Source organism: Musca domestica, unplaced genomic scaffold, assembly GCF_030504385.1.
Source record: "Musca domestica strain aabys unplaced genomic scaffold, Musca_domestica.polishedcontigs.V.1.1 38, whole genome shotgun sequence".
Lineage (NCBI taxonomy): Eukaryota > Metazoa > Arthropoda > Insecta > Diptera > Muscidae > Musca > Musca domestica.
Genome location: NW_026712324.1, coordinates 8,198,264 through 8,222,731, shown reverse-complemented (window position 1 = coordinate 8,222,731; position 24,468 = coordinate 8,198,264). Strand labels below are relative to the sequence as shown.

Below are 24,468 nucleotides of genomic sequence, written 5' to 3'. Positions count from 1 at the left end.
CGTTTTTGTTACGTATATTGGTATATGGTATTATATAGTCGGCCCACCCGACTTTTGAGCTTCTCATGCTGGTTATTGTTTTTATACCCTCCACCATACTATGGAGGGTATATTAATTTTGTCATTCCGTTTGTAACTCCTCGAAATACTCATGTCAGACCCAACAAAGTATATATATCCTTGATCAGCGTAAAATTCTAAGACGATTTAGCCATGTCCGTCTGTCTGTCTGTGTGTCTGTCTGTCCGTCTGTCTGTCTGTCTGTCTGTTGTAATCACTAATCATAAATGGGCCATATAGGTCCAAGTTATTATATAGCCACCATATAACGGTACCTCCCGATATTCGGTATTTTGATGATTTTAGCGACATTATTCACCGGAATTGTTTAAAATTTGGTATTTGAAGTTCGTAATGGATACTACAGCCTACAACAGAAAATTATCTGTGCAGGTCTACGTCTTCGTGTAGCCCCCATATAATGGTACCCCCGATATTCGGTATTTTGATGATTTTAGGGGCATTGTTTACCGAAATCGTTTTAAATTTGGTATTTGAAGTTCGTAATGGATACTACATACCTAGTCAAAAAATGAGCCATGTAGGTCTACATCTTCATATAGCCCCCATATAACGTTACCCCCGATATTCGGTATTTTGATGATTTTAGCGACATTATTTAGCGGAATCGTTCCAAATTTGGTATTTGAAGTTCGTAATAGATACTGCAGCATAAAACAGAAAATGGGTCATATAGCCCCCATATACCGTACCCCCAATATTCGGTATTTTGATGATTTTAGCGACATTATTTACCGGGATTGCTTCAAATTTCGCATGTGAAGTTCGTAATGGATACTTCAGCCCATGCCAGAAAATTGTCTGTGCAAGTCCACGTCTTCGTGTAGCCCCCATATAACAGTACCGCCCATATTCGGTAATTTGATGATTTTAACTACATTATAAACAGATTTTTCTTCAAGTTTCGCATTTAAATATTGTAATAACTTATGACAAAAGTTGCCTATGCAGGCCCACGTCGTTGTATAAGCATTCGGTATTTTAAAGATTTTAACGAAATTTTTAACGGATTTTATTTTTTGGAAATTGCCAAATTTGTACCAAATGGTGGAGGGTATTAAAAGTTCGGCCCGGCCGAACTTACAGCTTTTTTACTTGTTTTTCCTACCTTTGGTATAATTTTTAAACGCAATAAGGTTTTTGACAACTCCTCTAGATGATCAGCTGCGATAAATCCAGTACCTAACAAATGTGCCATGGTTTGTTCTTTTATGGGACATTGAGGGTATAATTATCTGGGACAAAGCAAACTATGTATTCTATGTTCGATGTCTTTCCATCGGCCAATTAAAATCAAGATAATGAGCACAATTTTCAAAATTTTAAAAGTAATGTCGAAAATGTTTTTCAATTTTTAAGTCATATAATCATGGTAGAACTAAGAAGGTAAAGTCATGTAATCATATGTTTACAATTTTTTTCAAATTTATACATTTGACAACATTTCATTGTCAAAATCTATATTCTTAAATCCTTTGTATACACACAAAATCAGAGATGGGAACTGCATTGAAATTTGACAAGGTAAATTACAGAAAATGCAGAGCTGGAAATGCCAATTTGAAATGAGGCTACCTTTATTTCATTGTACCATGCATATATAATTTCAAGTGTTATTTAAAAAAAATTAAAAGCTGCAACCATGTAAGTTTTAAAAATACCCAGTTTTTCTTCTATTTAGTCAAAAAAATAAATAAATAAAAAATAATCAACTTGCTTCATACGTATCTACAGAAATTCTGACAATCTCACAACTTGTTTAAGCTGATTCTACTTTGTATTCATTATACCGTGGTAGTCCCTTTTGATTTTGTATATTTAGAACATTACATATGCATTTCTCAACTACATTAGCTGTAATTTAAAATTCAAGTTCTTGCAGAATATTTAACCTCATTTCATCCCTGGTTCCATATAGCGGAGTTTCTGCTAAAGCATATACCATGGTACAATGAAGAGAAGGTAGGTCAACTTTGAAAAAATTGCAAGTATAGAGGTCTACCTGTTTGGCTTGTAATGTCAGAATTAGTATCAAAACAATAAAAAATAAAACAACTTGTTGCATTTATTTTGAATAAATAATTTCAAACCGCGAAAAATGAATGAAAGGTCAAAATTTCTTTTCAAAATCATGTTCTATATATCTCTTATGGTTTACTTCGCGACAAAAACTGTAAATTTTGTCGAGGTATACGATGCAATAAGCATTTTGAAAACACCCAAATTTGAATATTTCCTGAACAATTTTTTATTATTGAAAAGAAGACACACATATAAGCAAATGAAGTTGACATATTAAGCCAGAAAAATAAAAAAAATTAAATCATATGGTAGTTCTGCCCTACCTTGAATTCATTGTACCATGGCATATACCTTTAAAATTCCTTTAAAGGCCCATCGCTCGCCACCCAAGCAAAAACCCATCGATTTTTCGATAGGACCACTATCGCTACGCAACTACAATTAATTATTTTTTTTTTTGAATCACCCTGTGTTAGCATTGTTTTCTTTTTTGACATCCAATCTAATGCAAGAACAACAACTAGGCAACATGTCAAATGCTTGTTCTTTTTATTTGTTGTGAAAACGAAAACACATGTGCTTCCATAATTCTAACACGAAATTCCCAATAAAATTCAAGAAAATACTGTAAAAATTTGTTAAATTGTTTTGAGAGTCAAAGGAAATTATGGCGGATCATGTTTTTCATCGGCCTGGGCCGTTAAAACAAGCCAATAAGGCACATAAGACGGGCAGACATCGGTCGAAGGGTGCCATCGACAATGCTCTCAAAGGTAGGTGGATATTTGAGAACCAGGAGCCAAATGTTTTAATGAAAAATTTCTTAATTTTCAGGCAAGGTATCCAATACGGCCATTTCTCACAAGCACAAGCAAATTCAACGCAAGGAACAAAGGCGTAATCAGATTAGTCAAGTAAGTTATTTTCTTTAGTTATTTGTAAAAGATATATTAATCCATATTTTTTTCTCTCACAGCTCCGCAAAAACAAGCGTGAGGAAGCCTTGGCTCTGAAACGTCAATTGGGTGGCCAAAATACTGCACCATTTTTGGTATGCATACTTCCGATGCATCAACAAATCGATGCCCGCTCCGCCTTGGCAATTTTGGAAAGCTGTGATGAAGAGGCTATTGTAGAACGTACCCCCTCGGGTGTTACCTACATGAATTTACCACGTTTCAAGCAACGTTTTGCCTTCATTATACCGCCAGTGGGTCGTGGCAATGAATTGACGGTCTTGGACTATCTGAAAGTATGTGATACTACTTTGATGTTAACATCAGCTGCCATGGGCGAAGATGATGTTTTCGATAAATGGGGACATCGTATCTTCAATATGATCTCGGCACAAAGTATACCCACACCTGTTGTGGCACTTATGGACTTGGAATCTATAAATCCAAAACGTCGCAGCTCGGCCAAGGCGGCTGTGCAGAAATTCATTTCGAAATTGTTGCCCAAAGAGAAGATTATGCAATTGGATACGAATATGGAAGGTAATTGGAAATAAACAAGCCCTATTTAATAAGGTCACACAAGAGGCGCATTCAAAAACTAGTCTGTTCTTGCTGCCAAACGTATTTTAAAACCTATGGAAATAGAAGAAAGCAGTAACAAATGTTTCTCAAACTTACGAATATATTTTGAGGGTACAGCAGAACTACAGTCGTGGATTCTTTAAACATATATTTTGAGGGTATGCATCCGGCTTCGATAGCTTTTATTTTTAAGAATATTTTTAATGGTCTAGTTGAGCTAAAAAAGTATAAGATTATTTTTCAAGGGAACAGAAGAACAAAAAACTCGAATATTGTTAAGAACTTTTGCCAAAAGAAAAATGCTAGAAAATGTTAAGAATCTTCTTCAAAGGAGCTATAACAGCAACAAACATAAATTTTTAAGCCGTGTGCCGATGTATTCAAGTCGTGTTAAGGAAAATTTTCGAAGTCATGTCTGACCAAATTTTGAGAACCTAGGACGCCACTGACCAAATTTTTATTAATTCATTTATATTCCTTCTTCCAGGTCTCAATGTAATGCGTCGCATTGGTGGTCAAAAGAAAAACCTCATCTACAACCGCAACAATCGTCCACATCTCTTTGGTGATCATGTTGAATTTATACCCAATCCTAATCCAGCCGAAGATGAGGGTACTCTCAAAGTAACAGGTTTCTTGCGCGGTACCCCACTCGATGTTAATGGATTGGTGCACATCACCGGTTTGGGTGATTTTCAAATGTCTGAAATTCATGCACCACAAGACCCTTACCGTTTGGATAAATATCGTAGCAACCAGGATACCTCCGATATACGTTTAGTGGCCAAAGCCGATCCAAATAAACAAACTTCCTTACAATCGGAAAATATTCCCGATCCAATGGATGCTGAACAGACATGGCCAACAGAAGAAGAAATTGCCGAGTCGCAAAAGGAGACGAAAAAAATGAAGCTAATCAAGCGGGTGCCTAAAGGTTATAGTGCCTATCAAGCTGCCTGGATTCCAGATGTTGAAGAAGTAGAAGATGAGGATGATGAGGAGGACGATGATGATGATATGGATGGTGATGACGATGATAACGATGAAGATGAATTCATGTCCTGCGAAAATAAATCTTTTGATGGCGAATGTGAAGAACCCGAATCTGATACCGAAGAATATGTGGATACTGCTTCAGTCTCGGATGCTGCCATTAATGATGAAAAATATGACCAACAAATGGATTTCCATGAAGAACGGGAAACAATGAAAAAGATCAAGGAGGCGCGCATTGATGAGATGTGGCCCGATGAAATTGATACACCCTTGGATATTCCGGCACGTACAAGATTCCAGAAATTCCGTGGATTGGAATCTTTTAGGTTAGTTTTAATGGGGCGACTATTTGTGTTATGAGGGACTACCATGCTTCAAATGGGGATCTTTAAATAGTATCTTGGAGGGACAATCTGAGTCCCAAGCATGCATTTTTGAACTATAAAAGTCATTAGAGCTTCAAGCATGGATTTTTAAGCAATATTTTTCGAGGTACTATCTGTGCTTCAAGTGTGTATTTTTGACAATATTTGATGACGGCGGGTATTTTTGATTTGATTTTTTGGAGGAATTTCTTGACAATTTTCAAGGGACTAATCTGATCTCCGGTGGGGATATTTTTTATTGAACCTGATATGAGAGTGGATTTTTTGACAAAAATTTTTGGGGACAATCTGAGTTCCAAACGAATTTTTCAACAATTTTTTTTCGATTTTTATCAACATTTTTAAAAGACAATCTAAACTTTAAGCGTAAACATCAATTTTATCAATTAATTTTGACGGACTATCGTCACTCCATGGGGGATTAATTATCAATATTTTTGAGTTACATCTTAAAATGATTATGGAATATTTCTGTTTTTAGAACCTCACCCTGGGATCCCAAAGAAAATCTGCCCTATGACTATGCTCGCATCTATCAATTCCAAAACTTTGAGCGTACCAAGAGACGTATCATAAACGAAGCCAAGGAAATTGATGGTGCTGTGGTAAGAATATTTTTAATTCCAATCAAAGATCATGTTTTTTAATTATCTGTTTTTTTTTTTTTTTTTTTTTTTTTTTTTTTTTTTTGCAGCCTGGTTGGTATATTACCATTTATGTTGCCAATGTTCCTGCTACCAAATGGAAAGCCTACAAATCGGCCCAATTAGTGGACAATGTTATTGTTTATGGTCTTCTGCCACATGAACATCAAATGTCGGTGGTGAATGCGGTACTCAAGAGAATACCCGATTCGGAGGTACCCATTAAATCTAAAGAAAGACTTATAATACAATGTGGTTATCGCAGATTTGTGGTTAATCCCATATTCAGTCAGCACACCAATGGTGATAAACATAAGGTAAGGAGGAAAAAAAACAGATAATTATATTTCACTTTTATAATTTCCTTTTTTTTAACAGTTTGAACGTTATTTCCGACCCCACACAACGGTTTGTGCTACCTTCTATGCGCCCATACAATTCCCCCCGGCACCCATATTGGCTTTCAAAACAAATCCAGACTCCACACTGGCCTTAGTGGCGCGCGGTTGTTTGCTCTCCTGTAATCCGGATCGTATTATACTCAAACGTGTGGTACTCAGCGGTCATCCAATGCGTATTAATCGTAAATCGGCCACAATTCGTTACATGTTCTTCAACAAGGAAGATGTGGAATATTTCAAACCCGTCAAACTACGCACCAAATGTGGTCGTTTGGGTCATATCAAGGAATCTTTGGGTACTCATGGTCACATGAAGTGCTATTTCGATGGACAATTGCGTTCATACGATACCGTGTTTATGTATCTGTTTAAACGTGTCTATCCCAAGTGGACTTATGACGAATGCCTGATAACCTGTGAAGATGCCGATACTGAGGATAAGAAAAATGATCAGCCAGAAGCTATGCAAGAATAGAGTGAATTATGGAATTGTGTTTCTGTTAACATACATTGTTTACGAAAATGTATAGAGGATGGATTTAAATTAAATGAAATGAAAATAAACAATATTAGGAATTTTGTAATTAACAAGAATTTTGTTTTTTTTTTTATTAAAAACTAAAAACAATCAGCCTTAAACACTATTTTATTGCAACAAAAAACTATTACAGCTACAATGATTTCGGATTTTGTTCAGGGTAGTTATTTTATGATAACCTACTTCGATATATTGCTGAGAAAAAAAATGAGCATTAACGGAAAATATCCAAAGCTACACTAATCCGATAAAATGCTCTATGCGGTACTCTCCAAAATAGTCTTGAATATCTAGTATTAAGTTCCCTATGGAACTTCCACTAAGTCTCTGTCACATAACATCCAACAACAGGGGGGTTTTCCTGTAAAACAAAACCAATGGAAGGTCTATAGAGGATAGACCAAAAAACCATATCAAGTGTATATTAGGAAGCAGTAGAAAACTAGGAGAAAGTATCATCAAACTGTAATTCTATCTTGTTTATATTGTAGATGTTGTCAAGTGTACTAATTTTGTTATATTATAGATCGAGTAAACTTACTTCAGACTGAAAGTAGGTTAGGCTTATTACTAGCAGAATCATTTTTTTTCGTAATAACTTCTATAAACGTTTTAATATCCTTCAAGTTCATAGCCGTTTAGAGTGATGGATGGATTTCGGTTGTCTAATGATCAAAGTTTTTGGTGATCCTGAGGTAATAAGGATTCTTAGCTGTCGTTAAATTTGGACATGATTTTCACATACCCAAGGCAATTGATTTGAACTTTACAACAAACTAATCATAAAATTATGTACAATAATATTAAATAATCTAAATTTACTATAAAAGTATACAATTTCAAAAACTAGACATAGGCAAATTCATGAAAAACACCAGATTTTAAGACAAAAGAACGTGTATCATTTTCTTCAATTTAATTTCCCTTTCTGGTCTGTAGACTCAATAACAGTCCAAAAATTTGTCTGTGTCTAACTCTCAAATAACATCAGCTATACAATATTTTACATGTATTCCTAACTTTTGTATTTTTCCAAAAACGAGTTAATAAAATGTGCCACCTTTTCGGGTTCGTTTAAATGCACATGATGACTACCCTCGACTTCGTAATAAACGAAATTAGGTTTTTGTTTTAAAATGGCCAAAACTTCATCATAATATTCCTTACGTTCATAGTAGGGCGCTTGCAGGGCTTTAATAAACAAGTGAGGGCATGTTATGCGTTTTGCCATTTCAACAGGTACTTGTTGCGAGAAGGCATAAAACAGCGAGTTCTTTAAACGTCCATCACGTGAAAAATAGTATTTATGTGGTTCATGTTCGGAGGGTTTAATGTTACGTTTCAACAGGAATTTACATGTGTCCATATCCACCGATTTGTCGGTGCCCACATGTAAACGTTCCACCAGTTGGTCCCATTCATAGGCCGGTGGTTCACTTTTATTACGTATTCTTCGTTCAACTTTTGTTATGCCTTCGATACGTTCACCAATAATATCGACAATTTTTTGGGCAGACCTCGTCAGGGGTTTTAGAACATCCAATCCAATTAATAAATCAACTTTGTGCGGGAATAAGGCAGTGTAGACAAAACTGTTTATCGAAGACATTGAATGGCCCATGAGGGAAATTTTATCCCATTTATATTCCTCCATAATGCGATTAAGCAGTGTCACATAATCGATTGAATGATAATGTATACCCTCGGGTAGCCAAGAAGATAGACCATGACCAGGCATATCCAACGCTAGGAAGGGCATATCCCGCGGCAGCAAGGGGGCCAATGTGTCAAAGGTGCCAGCGTTATCTTGCCAACCATGTAAACCAACCAGCGGTCTTTCATGTTTCGGTCCATACCATTTGCCGGCTATGTGACCCCATGGTACGGGAATTTGGATTTCTTCAAACTGAAATTGGGGAAAGAAGGAAATTTGATATCAAATTGTTTGATTTATTTCTTTAAAAATGGCTGCTTACATCTCTTGTGGCAAAATTTCTCTGTTTTGGTTCATTGGTTACAGAATTGTAGGAGGAGTTGTTTCTTCTTGATGATTGAGTCCTTAGGGGACGAAGAAATAATAATACTTGCCTCGTATTAACTGCAGTCATCTTGGAGTACTGAAAATAGTTAAAAATAATGGTTTTTTATTAAAATATCAGCTGGAACATGCAGAGATTGAAAGATGAAAGATGTTTCCATGAAATTTTACAATAAGAAAATAGCGTTGCCTCAAATCCAATCAAATTCGGAATATAAAATTCAGGACACACATTAATTATTTTTGAGAAATTGAACAAGTGCCATGTGCGATGAGGGAATTTAAAGTAGACCAGGCGCCAGCAACAAGTTCCTAGTAGAATCTGATGAAGATTGATTATATTCAGATCAATGTTGTGTCAAAACGGAATTAGTCCATTCGAAGTTGTTGGAGGGAGGCACCCTTTATGGATAGTATATCAAACAAGTAAAAAAGCAGTAAGTTCGGCCGGATCGATCTTTGTGCTAAACCATTACAATATTCAAATGCGAGACATCATCAAAATTTCGAATATAGAGAGGTACATTTATGTAGGGGCTATACGAAGACGTGGACCTGCACAGACAATTTTCTGTCATAGGCTGTAGTATCCATTACGAACTTCAAAAACCAAATTTGAAACAATTCCGGTGAATAATGTCGCTAAAATCATCAAAATGCCGAATATCGGGAGGTGCAGATATATGGGGGATATACGAAGACGTGGACCTTTACAGACAATTTTCTATCATAGGCTGTAGTATCCATTACGAACTTCAAACACACAATTTTTAACAATTCCGGTGAATAATGTCGCTAAAATGGTCAAAATAACGAAAAAAGGGAGGTACCATTATATGGGGCTATACCAAAATATGGACCTACATCATCCATCATTCATACCAGAAGTCCTGCAGACATAATACACATTTGAGTAAAATTTTATCAACCTACGTCATTTCGTTCGGAAACTAGAGTTATTTCCACAGACGGACGGACATCGCTAAATCGACATAGAATTTTATGCTGATCAAGAATATATATACTATGTGGGGTCTAAAATGTATATTCCGAGGTGTTATACGCGAATGACAATTTTGATATACCCTCCATACTATGGAGGAGGGTATAAAAATGGTCCTATATTTAATATGTTTTGGAAGTATGGCATATAACCCCAGATTACCCGAAACTAACAATTACAGCAGCTTTGGTTCGAAATTGGCCAGATATCTCAACCAATAGAAAGAGGACCGATTTCCAATATCAAACATCCTGGGAATAATATCAGGTTAGCTTGAAAAGTGGGGGGCAAAATCGGCACATACCACGGTAGACATACTCTTAAGCCAGTAAAGGATTTGCGACAGAGTTCGCTATCACGTTACCTTTAATCCCCACATTACCTAATAGCCATATAATGGGTACTAAGCTGTGTTGGGAAAAGTTGTTGATTGAAATTATATATTCTAATACAATTTCTAATTTCACTGCCTTGGATGAGGGCAGAATATGTGATTCAATAGTGCGAGCTCTATCGTGATTTCAAAAGATGGACGGATGGAAAAATGGACATAACTAAATGGACATAGAATTTGAACCCTGATCATGCCTAACTACACTATATAGGATCTCCGGCGAATATTTTGGTGATACAAATTAAATGGCAAATTTAATATACCCTCCATTATATGGTAGAGGATTCAAAACACAGTAACTTCTCCAAGCGGATATGCATGAACTCATACAGCTCACGTTTAAAAATGATCTTTTTCAGTACACATCTTCCATTTTCCGATGCAAAATATTTATTGTATTCAATTCATCGGCACAGTCTCTATAATTCAAAGGTGATTCAGAATTACTCGGTACTTTCCATCATGGGATTTTGCTGGTTTGCAGTTATGACGTATCTGTTAGTAATTGACAGGAATAGGTACTTCTTCATAATTGTTTTATTATGATAAAATAATCATCCAAATCAATGGTACTATGAACTCTCCCATGAACCCTTATCTGTTATCACTTCTATTCAGATTTGAGATAACACGAATGGAAAAAAATGTGACTAGACTATTTTTTTTTTTCGCAGCCAGACAGGGGTTTTTTAATGATAAAGAAATCAAAATCATGGTAAATGTTTTTTGTTTTTTTTTAGAATCAACTTCTTCTAAAAAATAAATAAATGAATTAATTAATTACCAAATATTCACTTAGTTCTAGTTAGTTATGTACGCACAACCACTCGTCCTCCCTCTTTCGCACACTCTTCTCTTTTCTATCAACAAACACAACAACTGATGATGAAACTTTATCTAAAATAATGAATTAAATGTTTGCTCAAATTACACAACTATGCAAAAATGTTGAAACAAAAAATTCACGTCATCATTTATAAACACAACGCGCCTTTCTTTCGTTTCGTAGTTTTTTTTACATAGGCATGTTGTACCTTGACAATGAATGAATTCTGTTATGTTACACTGTGCACTCTCTTCTGGTTGAGTTCATTGAAGGCCAAGATGATGAGTCGGTTTTTTTTTTGTCAATGGACTTTGCACCTCTCTGTTTCGGATATATTTTTTTAAATGTTTTTGTTATTTATTATTTGAATTCCACCGTACCGTTTTGCTTATTAGATGTCCAAAAAATTCAGCGAATGAAAGGCCAACAACGACGTTCAGCGTGAATGTTGACTGAAATGAATGACAACTGCGACTGCGGAAATAATTTGCAGTTGAATTTGTTACATAAAGCGTTGCCACATTGGGAGAAGTAATTGCTAAAGCATTGTTTAGATGGATAAGAATTATATATGTTTGGAAACATGTTTGGGCTACTGATATTGGTCTGTCCATGGCACAGTCGAAAAATACAGGATTTACGGCAGCCGATCATCTAAATTTTTTGTCAAAACACTTATTGTGAACTGTACGAAAGGTAAGCAAAATGTAAACAAATGTTGTGATTTAGTTCATTTGGTTAACAACCTTATCATTCCGCAATGGTGCTGGCTTTAAAAAGTTTCCGGAAAAATTTACTCATTAAGTTTAGTCTGGGGAAGAAAAGCTCTCGAAGGCGGAATGCGTTTTACGTATACGCTGTTACTTTTATTAACCATGGGTTATAACGGGTCCATGTCAAAATTGCCATTTTACACACTATTCATAATTATACTCTCCACCTTGGAAAGGAGGGTATATTAAATTTGTCATCCCGTTTGTAACACCTCTAAATATAATATAAATATTCCATAAAATATATATTCATGATCAGCATAACATTCGAAGTCGATTTAACGATGCCCGTCTCTCTGTTGAAATCACGATACAGCCCACACTATTTCACGTAGAGCTTTAAAATTTGACACAGTAGTTCGTACTGTGGTTAGGATGGTTGGTATTCAAAATGAGATATATTGTTTATCCCCCATATAACGGTAGCTCCCGATATTTAGTATTTTGGTGGTTTTAGCAAAAATTTTTCACACGGATAGGTCTAAAAATTGTCATTGACGTCCGTTATGGGTTCTAGATCCGGTGGCGGAACATTGTATATATAGGTCCAAGTTTTTGAATAGTACCTATAGCACCCATATAACGATAGTTCCCGATATACGGTACTTTAATGGTTTTAGATACATTTTTCCACAGATTTGTCTAAAGAATTGGTATTTGTAGTTCGTTTTGGGTTCTAGCTCCGGTGGCGAAACATTGTATATATAGGTCCACTTTTTCCTATGGACCTATATACCTTCGGATATTCGGTATTTTGATAGTTTTACCCACATTTTTCCAAGGATTTGCTAAAAATTGGTATTTTTAGTTCGTAATGTGTTCTAGCTCCCGTGGCAGAACATTGGCTACTACGCCACATTTTCTAATAGATTTGTGTGAAATTTGGTATTTGTACTTCATAATTGGTTCTATAATCAGTGCCAAATCATTGTCCACATTGGTCAACGGTTTCCATGCAACGGTTCGGTATTTGATATATAGATCGATATTCGGTATTTTGAAAAGGAGCTATTTCAGGTTATTTAGATTGCCAACAAAGTTATTTACATTGCCAAATAAGTGGCGTCTTGTGTAGACAATATTTGATAAATAGTCTCAGTTTAAACTACATTGGCAGTAACTTATGTCTTTAGCCAATCAACTGTCCCGATATTCAACAAAAGATAATATTTACTTTTAGAAAAAGTTATTAACTTTTGTGTAGGCAAAAATTTACTCCTTTTCCACTGTTGACACACTGTGCTGACAACTTTTTAGTTTAATTCGAAGCAACTGATAATTTAGCCATTATCTTAGTAAAAAACAACATAAATTATCTATTTGATAAATGGTTAAAATAGAAACTAATTTGATAATAAGTAACTACTATCTTTGTCTTACAAACTTATGCTAGGAATACAATTGGAGCGAACGACGAATTTCGCCCTACGCGGCGACAAAATGAGCCGCGAAAATTCGTCGTATGGAACACAATACCGACGAAATTATAAAACAGCTGATGAAGTTGTTTACTTTTTGCTCATTTGTTGACTACAATGAATTATACAAGAACACATAATTCTTTACGTTCTCTATTATAATTTCACTTATGTCCATCTTCTCTATTATAAATTCACTGATATCCATCTTCACTTAGGCGCAAGTACACAAATAAATAAACAAATTAATCATGTTTTTTTTATACGAGTAACAGATAGTAGAGTGACCATAACAAATTTTAAAGTAAAAAGTAACTTTATTTACTAAAACACATAAAATTCGTACAAGTATGGCCACCTTGTACTGTTTTGTTCGCCGGTCGCCGGCGTATGAAATAGAAATAAAGCTAATTGAGTTCGCGGCGACCGACGAAATTTTCGCCGGTGCCGTGATTGTGTGCACTTCCATATACACATATGTGTTTTATTTTTGACGACGAACATACGCCGCGAAAAAATTCGTCGTTCGCTCCAATTGTGTTCCTAGCATTAAACTGATCCAAAATAACTACTAAGTTAAATGCTAGGTTGTTCAACGTAAAATAAATTCCATGAAATTTTATTTATTTTATTTTTTACATGTGCCAAATAAAAACCAAATATTGTTGAGACTGACAACCAGCACAAAACATTTTAGACTGGCGCCCAACATTAACATATTTAAAACAATGTTAGTCATGTTCAAAACTCCAAAAACAAAAAAAAAAATCAAAACATTAAGAATCGTTGTTATTATCCATGTTGAGGAAACTTGTGGTTTTTGTTGGTAAGAAAACCGCTGACATTCAGTCTATTCCATAAATACCTGTAGTGTGATGTTATTGTAAGATATAATTATTTTAGTCATATTTTCATTGCGTTCAAATAATGACAGATATATTGTGTTAATTTCCTACCTATTGGCTGAAAGTGATAATTGTATGGCTTTTCGTTTTAATGTAATTAATTGTTAAATGAGAAAAATGTCACGAGATAGCTTGGACGCCAGTTGTGGCTGTTATGTGAAATTATCCTATTGTCACAAAGTCAATATTAAAAGATTTGCAAATCTCAAATCAAATCTCAATCAAACCGATTCTTAGTGTTTATGCCACTAAAACAATTATGTATATATTTTCCATTATTCTCTAATACTAAATTTTCAGAAATGTGCGCCTTATTGTTTTTTTATACTTGATATTGATAAAAAAATTACCCTAATAAACTTTTATAGTTATTCAATTTCGATTTTAATATTAATTTATGTCTTTATTTACAGTTAAAAGTTTTAAAACTGTCGTTTAATTTACAGAATTTTACGCTTCTTAATTGTATCAATTAAGTTCCAATAGAGTTGATTCATCTAATTGGAATCTGTGTGTATGACATTTGAGTATGTGTAAGAGAGCTGCCATACCAAGAAATAATAAAAACAATACGTTTCCATATTGATGCATTTTAATGGAGATTTTTTTTGTAAACAATCTATCTACCTCCAATGGTTGTCCAGAATGAGAGCATCGGAGAAATGTAGTGAAAGCCCCCCGACCATCATTTAAAAATATAACTATCAAACTCATGCAACCCTTGTTCCCTAGCACAAAATGTAATTTAATCAATTTCCTACTCTCACTCTCTAGTGTTGTTTTTTCTCATGCATATCTCATCATTTGCTCTTTCCCCACACAAACCATGAGAAATACCCCTCATTTCTATGAACATTGTTGCTGTCAAATGAGAATTTTGCCAGATTGGCAACACCATTAATATCGGTTGATTGGATTCTGTTTGTTATGAGTATGCATGCAAGTGTGTGTGTGTGTGTGTTTTTGTTGGGGAGCATTTCATTCTCTGACATGAAGTTGTTTTTATTTGCCCAAACTGTGTCTCTGCTCACTCACTGGAGAATAACATACATACATTCATTAACTCTACTCGGCGCTGCAAAGTACACGGTCAACGAGACAACGGAACGAATCAAAACGGTACGGTACGACGGATGAGAGATATATAATTTTCCTGTGCGTGTGTGACGTACCACCAAAAAATAAGAAGAAAAAAATTAGAAAAAAGGAAGAAAAATTCCAATTAGAAAAAATACAAGAAACGGAAACGGATTCTAATCAAACACAAATTAATAAGAAACAAAACACGGTTAATTCAATAGCTAGTCACTGCTTCTAACTGGTTTAGTAAGTGCAAAGCAAAGAAAAAATAACACAACAACAAGAAAAAAGATATACAAAAGATTTGCAATAAGAATTGGCAAAATACAATGCATGAAAAAATCTAATATTCCAAAAATAAATCCAAATAATGGTATATCTGGAAAAATAAAAAAAAATTAACGGGTATGAATGTAAATTAAAATCGATAGAAAAGAACGTAAGGCAGCAAGAAGAAGAAAATGTAAAAAAGTGTTAAAAAAGCAACAAAAAAATCATAAAATAGAAAAAAAAAACATACACAAAACGGAAAATTCTCCAGCAACACATCAGAAGAACATTTGCTTGCTGTCGACGGTCGACGTCATAGGCATTTCATGTGGGGTTTGTAAGCTGGCGTTGTAGCAGCAGCAGCCAGGCCTCTGGAATTTATAATAAGCTCAAAGGGATTTTTCCTATAAAACTCTGCTGCCACGGCTGACATTGGAGGGGGTAGTCGAGGGCGTGAGTCGGTAACGAAATAATTGGTAACGCAAACGAGGTGGAAGGAGAAAAAGTGTGAACAGTGGCCGAGCAAAATTAATAAGAATTGGGCCGACGAGAAGGGGAAAAGGAAGTAAGGGAAGTGGAAGAAAACAACAACACTTACACATCTACACCACCACTCTCACACACACATACACACCGCACACAAAATGCCGCTGTTTGGCAAAAAGGATTCGGCTAAAAAAACCAAGTCGAAGGAATTCATTAAGGAACTCAACAAAACCATACCCATTGAGGATAAATACAATCTGCATGGCCTATTGGGTACGGGCGCCTTCTCTGAGGTACGCCTGGCCGAGAGCAAGGAAAACCCAGGTCAACATTTTGCGGTAAAAATCATTGACAAAAAGGCACTCAAAGGCAAAGAGGAATCGCTGGAGAACGAGATACGCGTCTTGCGTCGTTTCAGTGCCAATCATCACAACAATGATACGGCAGCCGATAGCCGCAGTGGGGAGCGTTTGACCCATCCCAACATAGTCCAGTTGTACGAAACCTATGAGGACAAATCAAAAATCTATTTGGTCATGGAATTGGTAACAGGTGGTGAGCTATTCGATCGCATTGTGGAGAAGGGTTCCTACACCGAAAAGGATGCCTCCGATTTGATTAGGCAAATTTTGGAGGCCGTCGACTATATGCACGAACAGGGTGTGGTACACAGGGACTTGAAGCCAGAGAATCTGCTCTTCTACAGCCCCGATGATGACAGTAAAATTATGATCAGCGACTTTGGTCTGTCTAAAATGGAAGATTCCGGCATCATGGCCACGGCCTGTGGCACACCAGGCTATGTGGCGCCCGAGGTCTTGGCCCAGAGACCATACGGCAAGGCTGTGGATATTTGGAGTATAGGTGTCATTTCCTATATCCTTTTGTGTGGCTATCCGCCGTTCTACGATGAAAACGATGCCAATCTCTTTGCCCAAATACTCAAGGGAGAATTCGAATTTGACTCACCATATTGGGATGACATCAGTGATTCGGCCAAGGATTTCATACGCCACTTGATGTGTGTCTCGGTGGAGAAACGTTACACCTGCAAACAGGCCCTGGCCCATCCCTGGATTTCGGGTAATGCTGCAGGCAACAAGAATATCCATGCCACGGTTTCAGAGCAACTTAAAAAGAATTTCGCCAAATCGCGTTGGAAGCAGGCCTATTTGGCCGCCACCGTCATACGGCAAATGCAACGTATGGCCCTCAGTTCGAATGAGAGCAAGTCGAATCTATTGAAGGAGAGTAAAATGTCACAGGATAATTTGGGCGCCAGCAGTGGCAGTGATGTGGAAATGACCACCTGTCACAATGCCAGTGGCAGTAGTTCGGGCAATCTCCTCAACAAACCGAATTCGTGTACGAACAAAACATCGTCCACACCATCGCCGTCATCATCATTAGCGCAAATGGATTTTCAAAGCCAAAGAATCTCATCGACATCAGCAGCAGCAGCAACAACAACAACATTGTCCTCAGCAGCAGCGTCCTGTCATAATGGCAGTAAACAATCAAACAAGTAAAACAAGAGTAATTTGGTCTAAACAAAAAAAAAAATAACGGTTTAATAACTGCAACAAGAACAACCAGCACATTTAATAAACAATTTAAGTAAGAATTAAAAAAGGTGATGTCAACAACAAAAAAAAATTATTATTATTATGATTATATACTATATTAACATATTATATATACATACTTACCTAACAAAAACAAAATATATATACATACCTATATATATATTTATTATAAACTATTATTATAATTTTTTTAGGTAAACTTGAAAGAAAAAAAAATCAAATCGAATCAGTAACTGCACTTATACTATATAAAACAAAAAAAAAAAAAAAAACAAAATATTTTGCAAAAGTCTTAAAAAAATTGAAAAGAAGAAAGAGAAGAAAAATTAAAGAATTAATGATTTCTATTTTAATTAAAACAAAACAAAAAAAAAAATAAATCAAATTCTTAGGGGCTTAAACGAAAACGTAAAATTAATGAAATATTGAAAATCAGGGTTATGAATTTTAGATTTTTATAAAATAACGTTTTTATATATTTTTTTATGTGACCTGTAATGTGGTTTAGCAAGATTTTAGTAGATTTTTTCACAAAAACAAAGTTTTATATGCAAATAATTAGAAGAAAATATTTTTGTATACGGTTTTTAAAGACTATTCTTTTTTCTCGACTCATTTTTCAAACTCAGCTGGTTTCAGGATCTATTGTTTATTTATGGGCCTTTTCGGAAGTGCAACGCTTCGCTGCAACTGTTGAGCAACTTTGACCATATTGCACAGCTTTTGCCGATCAGCTGTTGCAGGCGATTGTTTCCAATTTAGAACGCAAATGGAATTAAGAACGTAAATGGAAAAATATATAATTAATTGAATTTGTGAATTTAATGAATCTCCTAGCGAGTCAAAGCGGGTTTTTACGGAATAAAATGATTTTAAAGTATGTATAAAAAGCAGAATTCCAAAAGTTTTGCAATACTTTAAAGTCATGTACAAACGTTATCTAATTATAAAGATAGTGCACCTCCCCCTTTAAAAGAAATTCAAATGTTGAAGTTGATATAAGAAATATAAATAATTAACACATTTTAATATTTACTCCTTCAATGCATCAGATATTTTAGAACAGCAAGGTTTTTGGATTGTATGCGCAACATATGTTTCATTTTTGCATTTTAGAACATCTGACACTTGCAGTGTTGCCAGATATTGCAATTACGATGGGGTTGTTCAGTAAATGCAGTGCAATGTTACATTTCCGAAAAAGCCTCGTATTTTTATTGTATAAGATTATTTTTATTTTATTATTATTTTGTTCGTATTTTCTTATATAAAGTTAAACTTATAGACCCTCAATAGATAGGAAGTCCTTAGGAAGATCTAACGTAGGTTTTCTGTCTAAGAAGGTCTTCTCTCTACAGACGATGTCAGTAAAGGTTAGGGTACATAAGCAGCTTGGCGTCATGGCTAGGCATATTAATGTCAAATTGTAAGAGGAATCGACAGCAGGATTCGAGTGCGGCTCTGGCATGCCTTTAGGATATATCACAAAATATGTCATGCGAATACTTCAAGCTGCTTATTTACCCACACCTTAAGTCTGTATGCTTACAAGTTTCATTTCTATAGAACTAGATAGGGTTCTATAGGGTCTAAAAAGGTTGTTTATGGATAAAAAAAATCTTCTAATTATGTGGGTTTTTGTTGAAGGCCTATTGTCCTTTAATTAATCCATGTTTATGGAATATTTGGTACTTATTTTCAATATTTTAAAACCCTACCCCAATATTTAATAAGAGAGCTATATTGTGTTTTATTTTTTTTTTCTACTCTTCGTCTGAAAAAATTCATTATATCAAAGTCAATTTTATTTTACAGTACACCTCTCTTTATACATATATTTCAAAGTCAATCGACACATCTACTATATTTCACACAAATTAAGCCATATGGTTCAGCTCTAACACAAGGTACGCAACTTCGCCCGTTAAAACAACCCAGTTTCACAAAAAAATATACCATCGAACATTGAGTTTCATACATAGGCAACTCAAGGATATAATTTACGTTGTATTGCTACATTCGGCTTTATGCAGTAATAGTTAGTCACCCAGGCCGGTTTCACTAACGACATCTTTTTTTGAATTATTCATATCTGTGGCGCATAAACAAATATTTCATTATACAATGATTCAAAGACGACCGAATTGGATATTTCTTTATGTCATGGTGAAGTTCTCTATGGCAAAGCCTTTTGAATTCCTACGATAGATTGGTAAGGCCCTCTAGCTGCTAAAAAATGTTGTCATGTAGATGGCGGCCAATATTACGAAGAAATTCCTGTAGTATCCCTAGATTTCTATGAAAATTAAAAACTTGTTTACCGATTGTATCTTGTATTGTATTGTATCATCTGTATAAAATCGGAACAATTTCCGAACAGAATTGTAGGTGATATAGCGTTCTTCTTAGAATCCATACTACACAGCGTTGATACATAGATGGTTTTGAAATCTGTAAGGCTGTTTTAATCAACTACTAGATTTACTGAAAAGTTTTAGGTCGATCCTATGGTCCTCATTCACTATGTGCTCGAACAGTTCTCTTTCACAAAGCTTACTGAATTCCTACGTAGATAAGGAAGCTACTCTAGCTGTTAAAAAATATTGACATATAGATGGCGTGGAATGTCACTAAGAATTTTTAAACTGCCGCCACAATTTTTTTGTTAAGTCCGATTTTATTATCATTCATATGTGTTCAGGGAACATTCCGAACTGACTTGTAGTTGATATGGCGTTCTTTTCAGAATCTATGCTACACAGCATTGATACACACTCGGGCAAAACAATAAGTACAATTTTTTTCTGCAAAAAATTTTCCGAGATAATTTAAAAGGTAAAAATACACACCATCTTGTGATTATCAATCTCCTTTATCATACGAAAAAATGACATATGATTCTGAACTTTACATATTTTTGGCTTGGGATTATTTGTTTGGATATGACATATAGATGACGGTCATTAAAATGAAGAGGTTTCCAAACATTTATATTGATGTAGTTGCGATATAATTTAAAAGGTAAAAAAATACTTTATAACTCTGCCTTGTGATATGAATAAATGACATTTGATTCCGAAATCCTCATATATTTGTTTTGGGATTATTCGTTTGTATCACATATAGATGGAGTTCATTATAACGAATATGTTTTCGAACATATATATTTATGTAGTTCATGATACCGTTTCAATTTTTTACCGATTGCTTAGGTCAATTGGAATTAAACATTGTTTTGGATATATCACTCTTGTGAAGAAAAATCTCTATTTTGTTTGATGGATATTTGACTTTTGATTCTGAACACACAGTTGATTATTGGACTGGACGTGGCGTTAACTATTACGAATGTCTGATTTTTCGATTACTTTATCACTCTGCCTTGTGAAACACCCTCTTTTATCATAAGAGTAAATAACATCTGATTCTTAACTCTACATATATAAAACTTGGGATTATCCTATTGAATATGACATATACATGGCGTTCATTAACATGTTTTCAAGCGGTTATAATGCTTTAGTTCATGATACCGTTTCAATTTTTTACCGATTGCTTAGGTCAATTGAAATTAAACAATGTCTGAGATCTTTCGATCTGTATATCACTTTGCAGCGAAAAAATCCTAGTTTTATTTGGTGGATATTTGACTTTTGATTTTGAACTCCACATATAGTCGTTCATTCCGCTGGACGTGAGACATAGATGGTGTGAATTTAAATTGATGTAGTGTGAAATACGGTGCAACTAATTTTCAGGGAATGATTAAAAGCTGGAAACCATTGAATGGGTTTCTAAATGGTTTTCTTTATCAATTTTTAATAATAGATAGGAACGATTTTTAATTGGCTTAGTTGTATTGGCCTTTCAATGAATATTTTAATTGAACTAGTTCATTGGAGTAAACTACGAAACACCCCAAATCAATATAAAAATATCAGGAATAACCTGACGTTTACACTATACTAATTTTCTTGCATCAGAGTTGTATTTTAGTTGTATTTAAATGACAGTAAATGCCATGGTAGAAGAATATAGGTAGACGCATCGACACAGCTGCTGGGACAATGAACTGTCAAACCAATTTTGGAATTGAAAATGTTGAATGAAAAATTATTAAAATTTGTAAAAATTGTTAAAAACGCGAATTATAATAACCTCCGAATGACGTCGTATAAGAAAACATATAAAAATCTACTTATATTTGAAAAACATTTAAAATTTTTTGACATATCAATGCTCACAAGCGTTGATGCATCTACCTGTATTCTTCTGCCATGGTAAATGCTAATAATTTTTGACATCACGAAGAAATGAAAAAAAAAGAAACAATGAACAAGGGAGAGGAAAAAGAACAAAAATATAGTAATTTCATTGAGGATTTGCAATTGTCGGCATTTTGACAATTAATACATGAACTTTATTGTCCTGCTTTTGTAAACACTTATTAATAAAGTATGCTTTTGGGAATTTCATGTAAAAGGGATATGAGATTAGAAAAACCTTCTTAGAACCATAAGTTTGAAAACTCTTTGGACTTCTTTTATATCCGCTACTGTTTTACAAATTTTCCATGGGAACTATAGCTTAAATTGATTTCCACTGAGTAAAACGCCTTCCTTATTACAATTATTATTAAATTTTTTTTTTTCGAAACCTCGTTGTGGAAATTTTTGATGGCAAAAATTATTCATAACTTGTTCAGCAACTCCCCCACGGGAGACAAAAGTCATAAATATATCCACCATTTTTTCGGCAAACTACTAATCTGCATATTTTATCCATAACCAAGTGACCAAGCGAACAAGGATAAATTGGAAATGCTCCCTTTTTTTCTATTTGAGACGGAAATATTTCCATTTACATTTGGCCATATTTTATGAATATGAGCCAAAAAAGAAAACGCTTTTTGTGGAAAAATGTCTTCCAGCAATATGGCCACGTGATAGAAATCCTAAACAAAAACCTTTGACTCAAAGACATAAATAGCAAATATCACAACAAAACCCCTTCACTTTCAACAAAAAAAGCAAAACCCGAGTGTTTTTTTGAAAGAGTTAAGAGAAGACGAAAAAAAGCAACCGGCATTGTTTGTTGCCTGCCGGCCTTCTTTATGATTTTTGTTTCATATTTATTTTTTTCTTCTTCTACTGCTGTTTGAGGTCTAAGGCAACCAACAAGAAATTACAGCCTAATAATGAAATGGGCATTAGAGGTTTTATTTCCATTTTTTTTTTTTGCCTGGGGAAGGGGTAGGCAGCTATATTTTGCAGCCCCAATGTTTTATTAGTCTCAAATCAAATAAAACACTAAACCCTTGTACAAAGTATGAAGTCATGGGTAAATAAATGCTCAATTGTTGTGGACGATGACGACGATTTTCGGTGTTGGAATGAATGGTTTATGGCTGGATGGTTGATTGTAGTTTTAACAAGCTAATATGAAGCCGAACACACAGCAACATATTTACTGACAAAGGATGCCTTTTGGCACTTGTTGTTTATTTTGGCCCTGCTGTGTGTGAGTGTGTTATGGCTATGGGGTATAGACTATTTTTTGAAGTGTTGGATAATTGGATCTTTTCAATGGGCCTAGCCTATTTTTTCTGTCTTGTGTGGTTTGTTTCTTTAATGGAGAGAACACATAAGTGAGAAAAAGTAACAACAACAACAACAACTAAAATTACAAATCCCAAGTGAGTAGATTCCCTAGAAGTTTTGAAAAAAAAAATGATTTAATTTTTTCAGTAAATATTCAGGTAAAATATGTTGATATAAGTCACTACATTGCTGATGTTTAAATTTGCGACATTGAAGAACTAATAGGTAAAAAATGATTACTCTGTAATGAAAATAAAAAAACGGAATTAACAACTGTCGCCTTTGGAAAAAGCCAGATATTTTGTGCCTCCTGGTAATGTTGAAAGTAATAATGACTTAAAAGGAATAAAATACAAAATAAAATAATTTTGTTTTAATTTGTATATGAAACCTAAGGTCAAGAAGCTAAAACACACAAACCATAGAGATTGAGCTTATTTCAACTTCAATAAAAAAGCCCAACTACAACTTACAGAGCGCTTCGACTTTTGATAGACTCATTTAACATAAACAAACTAGCAAGTAACTGCTACTTCGCCAGCGAAAAGTCCACTTTAAAATTTTAGATTCGTTCCAACAGTTCGTGTTAGACCTTGTGAGAACTCAAAATTGACAATTTGTTCAGTTTGACATGCAAACCCACTACCACGACCAGATACCAACAGATACTTCAATATAAAATTTCGGAAATTCAGCTTCATTCAATATGCATTTAGTACTTTTTGAACAATTATTGTACACATTTTTAAAACAATCTCCATATTTTAAGCTCAGATACCAACAGTGACATTAACATCAAATTTCAGCATTTAAAATGTTCAATTGCCCCTTTATCAAATTTCGTACCATTTATTTCAATTATAGTACGCTTAACCAAAACCAGATATTTTTCTAAACCAACTCAACTCTATTTCTTCGCCCAATACCAAATTTAGTACCATTTACAACTTTTCGTTCAAGCCTTTTATTCAAGAACTACATTTCGTATTTTATAACTTTTGTGCAACTATTGTACACTTTTCCAAAAGCTCCTCTATTTTAGCAAATTTAGAGATGCCAGATCAATTTCTTCACCCAATACCAAAATTGGTACCATTTACTACTTTTCGTACAAGGCTTAATTTATTGAGCTTTTATCAAAAACTACATTTCGTTAAAATATAGGACGCATTACCAAACCACCGTCAAATCTCAAATACAGATACTGTCAGTAATCTAAATATCAAATATTCGTTCAACTATTATCGAATTTAGTACTATTTAGTACTTTTCTTACAGTTATAGTACACATTTCCAAAACCACATTCATATCTCAATTTCAGATACCAACAGAGTACTTTTCCAAAAATTACCCATATCTAAAACCAGTTTCTTCTCTTAACCACATGCACTAATAGTGAAATCCATATCGAATTTCAGGTTTTTAACTCTATTCAGAAATTAGTACTATTACCAAATTTAGTACTATTATAAACTTCTCGGA

At 34.6% G+C, this 24,468-nt stretch overlaps 3 protein-coding genes across 10 annotated transcripts; 2 read left to right on the top strand and 1 right to left on the bottom strand.

Annotated features, from left to right (window-relative positions):
* The first annotated feature begins 2,640 nt into the window (after window positions 1-2,640).
* LOC101898188 (pre-rRNA-processing protein TSR1 homolog) lies at window positions 2,641-6,622 on the top strand. Its single transcript, XM_005181794.4, has 7 exons — window positions 2,641-2,876; window positions 2,938-3,017; window positions 3,080-3,599; window positions 4,129-4,963; window positions 5,505-5,628; window positions 5,718-5,984; window positions 6,046-6,622. The coding sequence occupies exons 1-7, from the start codon at window positions 2,771-2,773 to the stop codon at window positions 6,541-6,543; spliced, it is 2,430 nt and encodes an 809-aa protein (XP_005181851.2). The 5' UTR covers window positions 2,641-2,770; the 3' UTR covers window positions 6,544-6,622.
* Window positions 6,623-7,188: 566 nt separating this feature from the next.
* On the bottom strand, window positions 7,189-11,380 carry LOC101897804 (probable serine hydrolase). 8 transcript variants are annotated; one of them, XM_059126304.1, is made up of 5 exons: window positions 11,248-11,380; window positions 11,076-11,188; window positions 10,826-10,938; window positions 8,583-8,723; window positions 7,189-8,512 (listed from the first exon to the last, which is right to left on the bottom strand). In XM_059126304.1, exons 4-5 carry the CDS (start codon window positions 8,712-8,714, stop codon window positions 7,622-7,624), a joined length of 1,023 nt encoding a protein of 340 aa, XP_058982287.1. In that variant the 5' UTR covers window positions 8,715-8,723; window positions 10,826-10,938; window positions 11,076-11,188; window positions 11,248-11,380; the 3' UTR covers window positions 7,189-7,621. The 8 variants fall into 8 exon arrangements, with proteins under 8 accessions (XP_058982287.1, XP_058982289.1, XP_019891711.2 ...); XM_059126306.1 differs by having other exon boundaries at window positions 10,826-10,901; XM_020036152.2 differs by lacking the exon at window positions 10,826-10,938.
* A 3,550-nt stretch (window positions 11,381-14,930) lies between these two features.
* Window positions 14,931-17,365, top strand: LOC101897628 (calcium/calmodulin-dependent protein kinase type 1). Its single transcript, XM_005181790.4, has one exon. It carries the CDS (start codon window positions 15,958-15,960, stop codon window positions 17,326-17,328), a length of 1,371 nt encoding a protein of 456 aa, XP_005181847.2. The 5' UTR covers window positions 14,931-15,957; the 3' UTR covers window positions 17,329-17,365.
* Window positions 17,366-24,468: the final 7,103 nt, after the last annotated feature.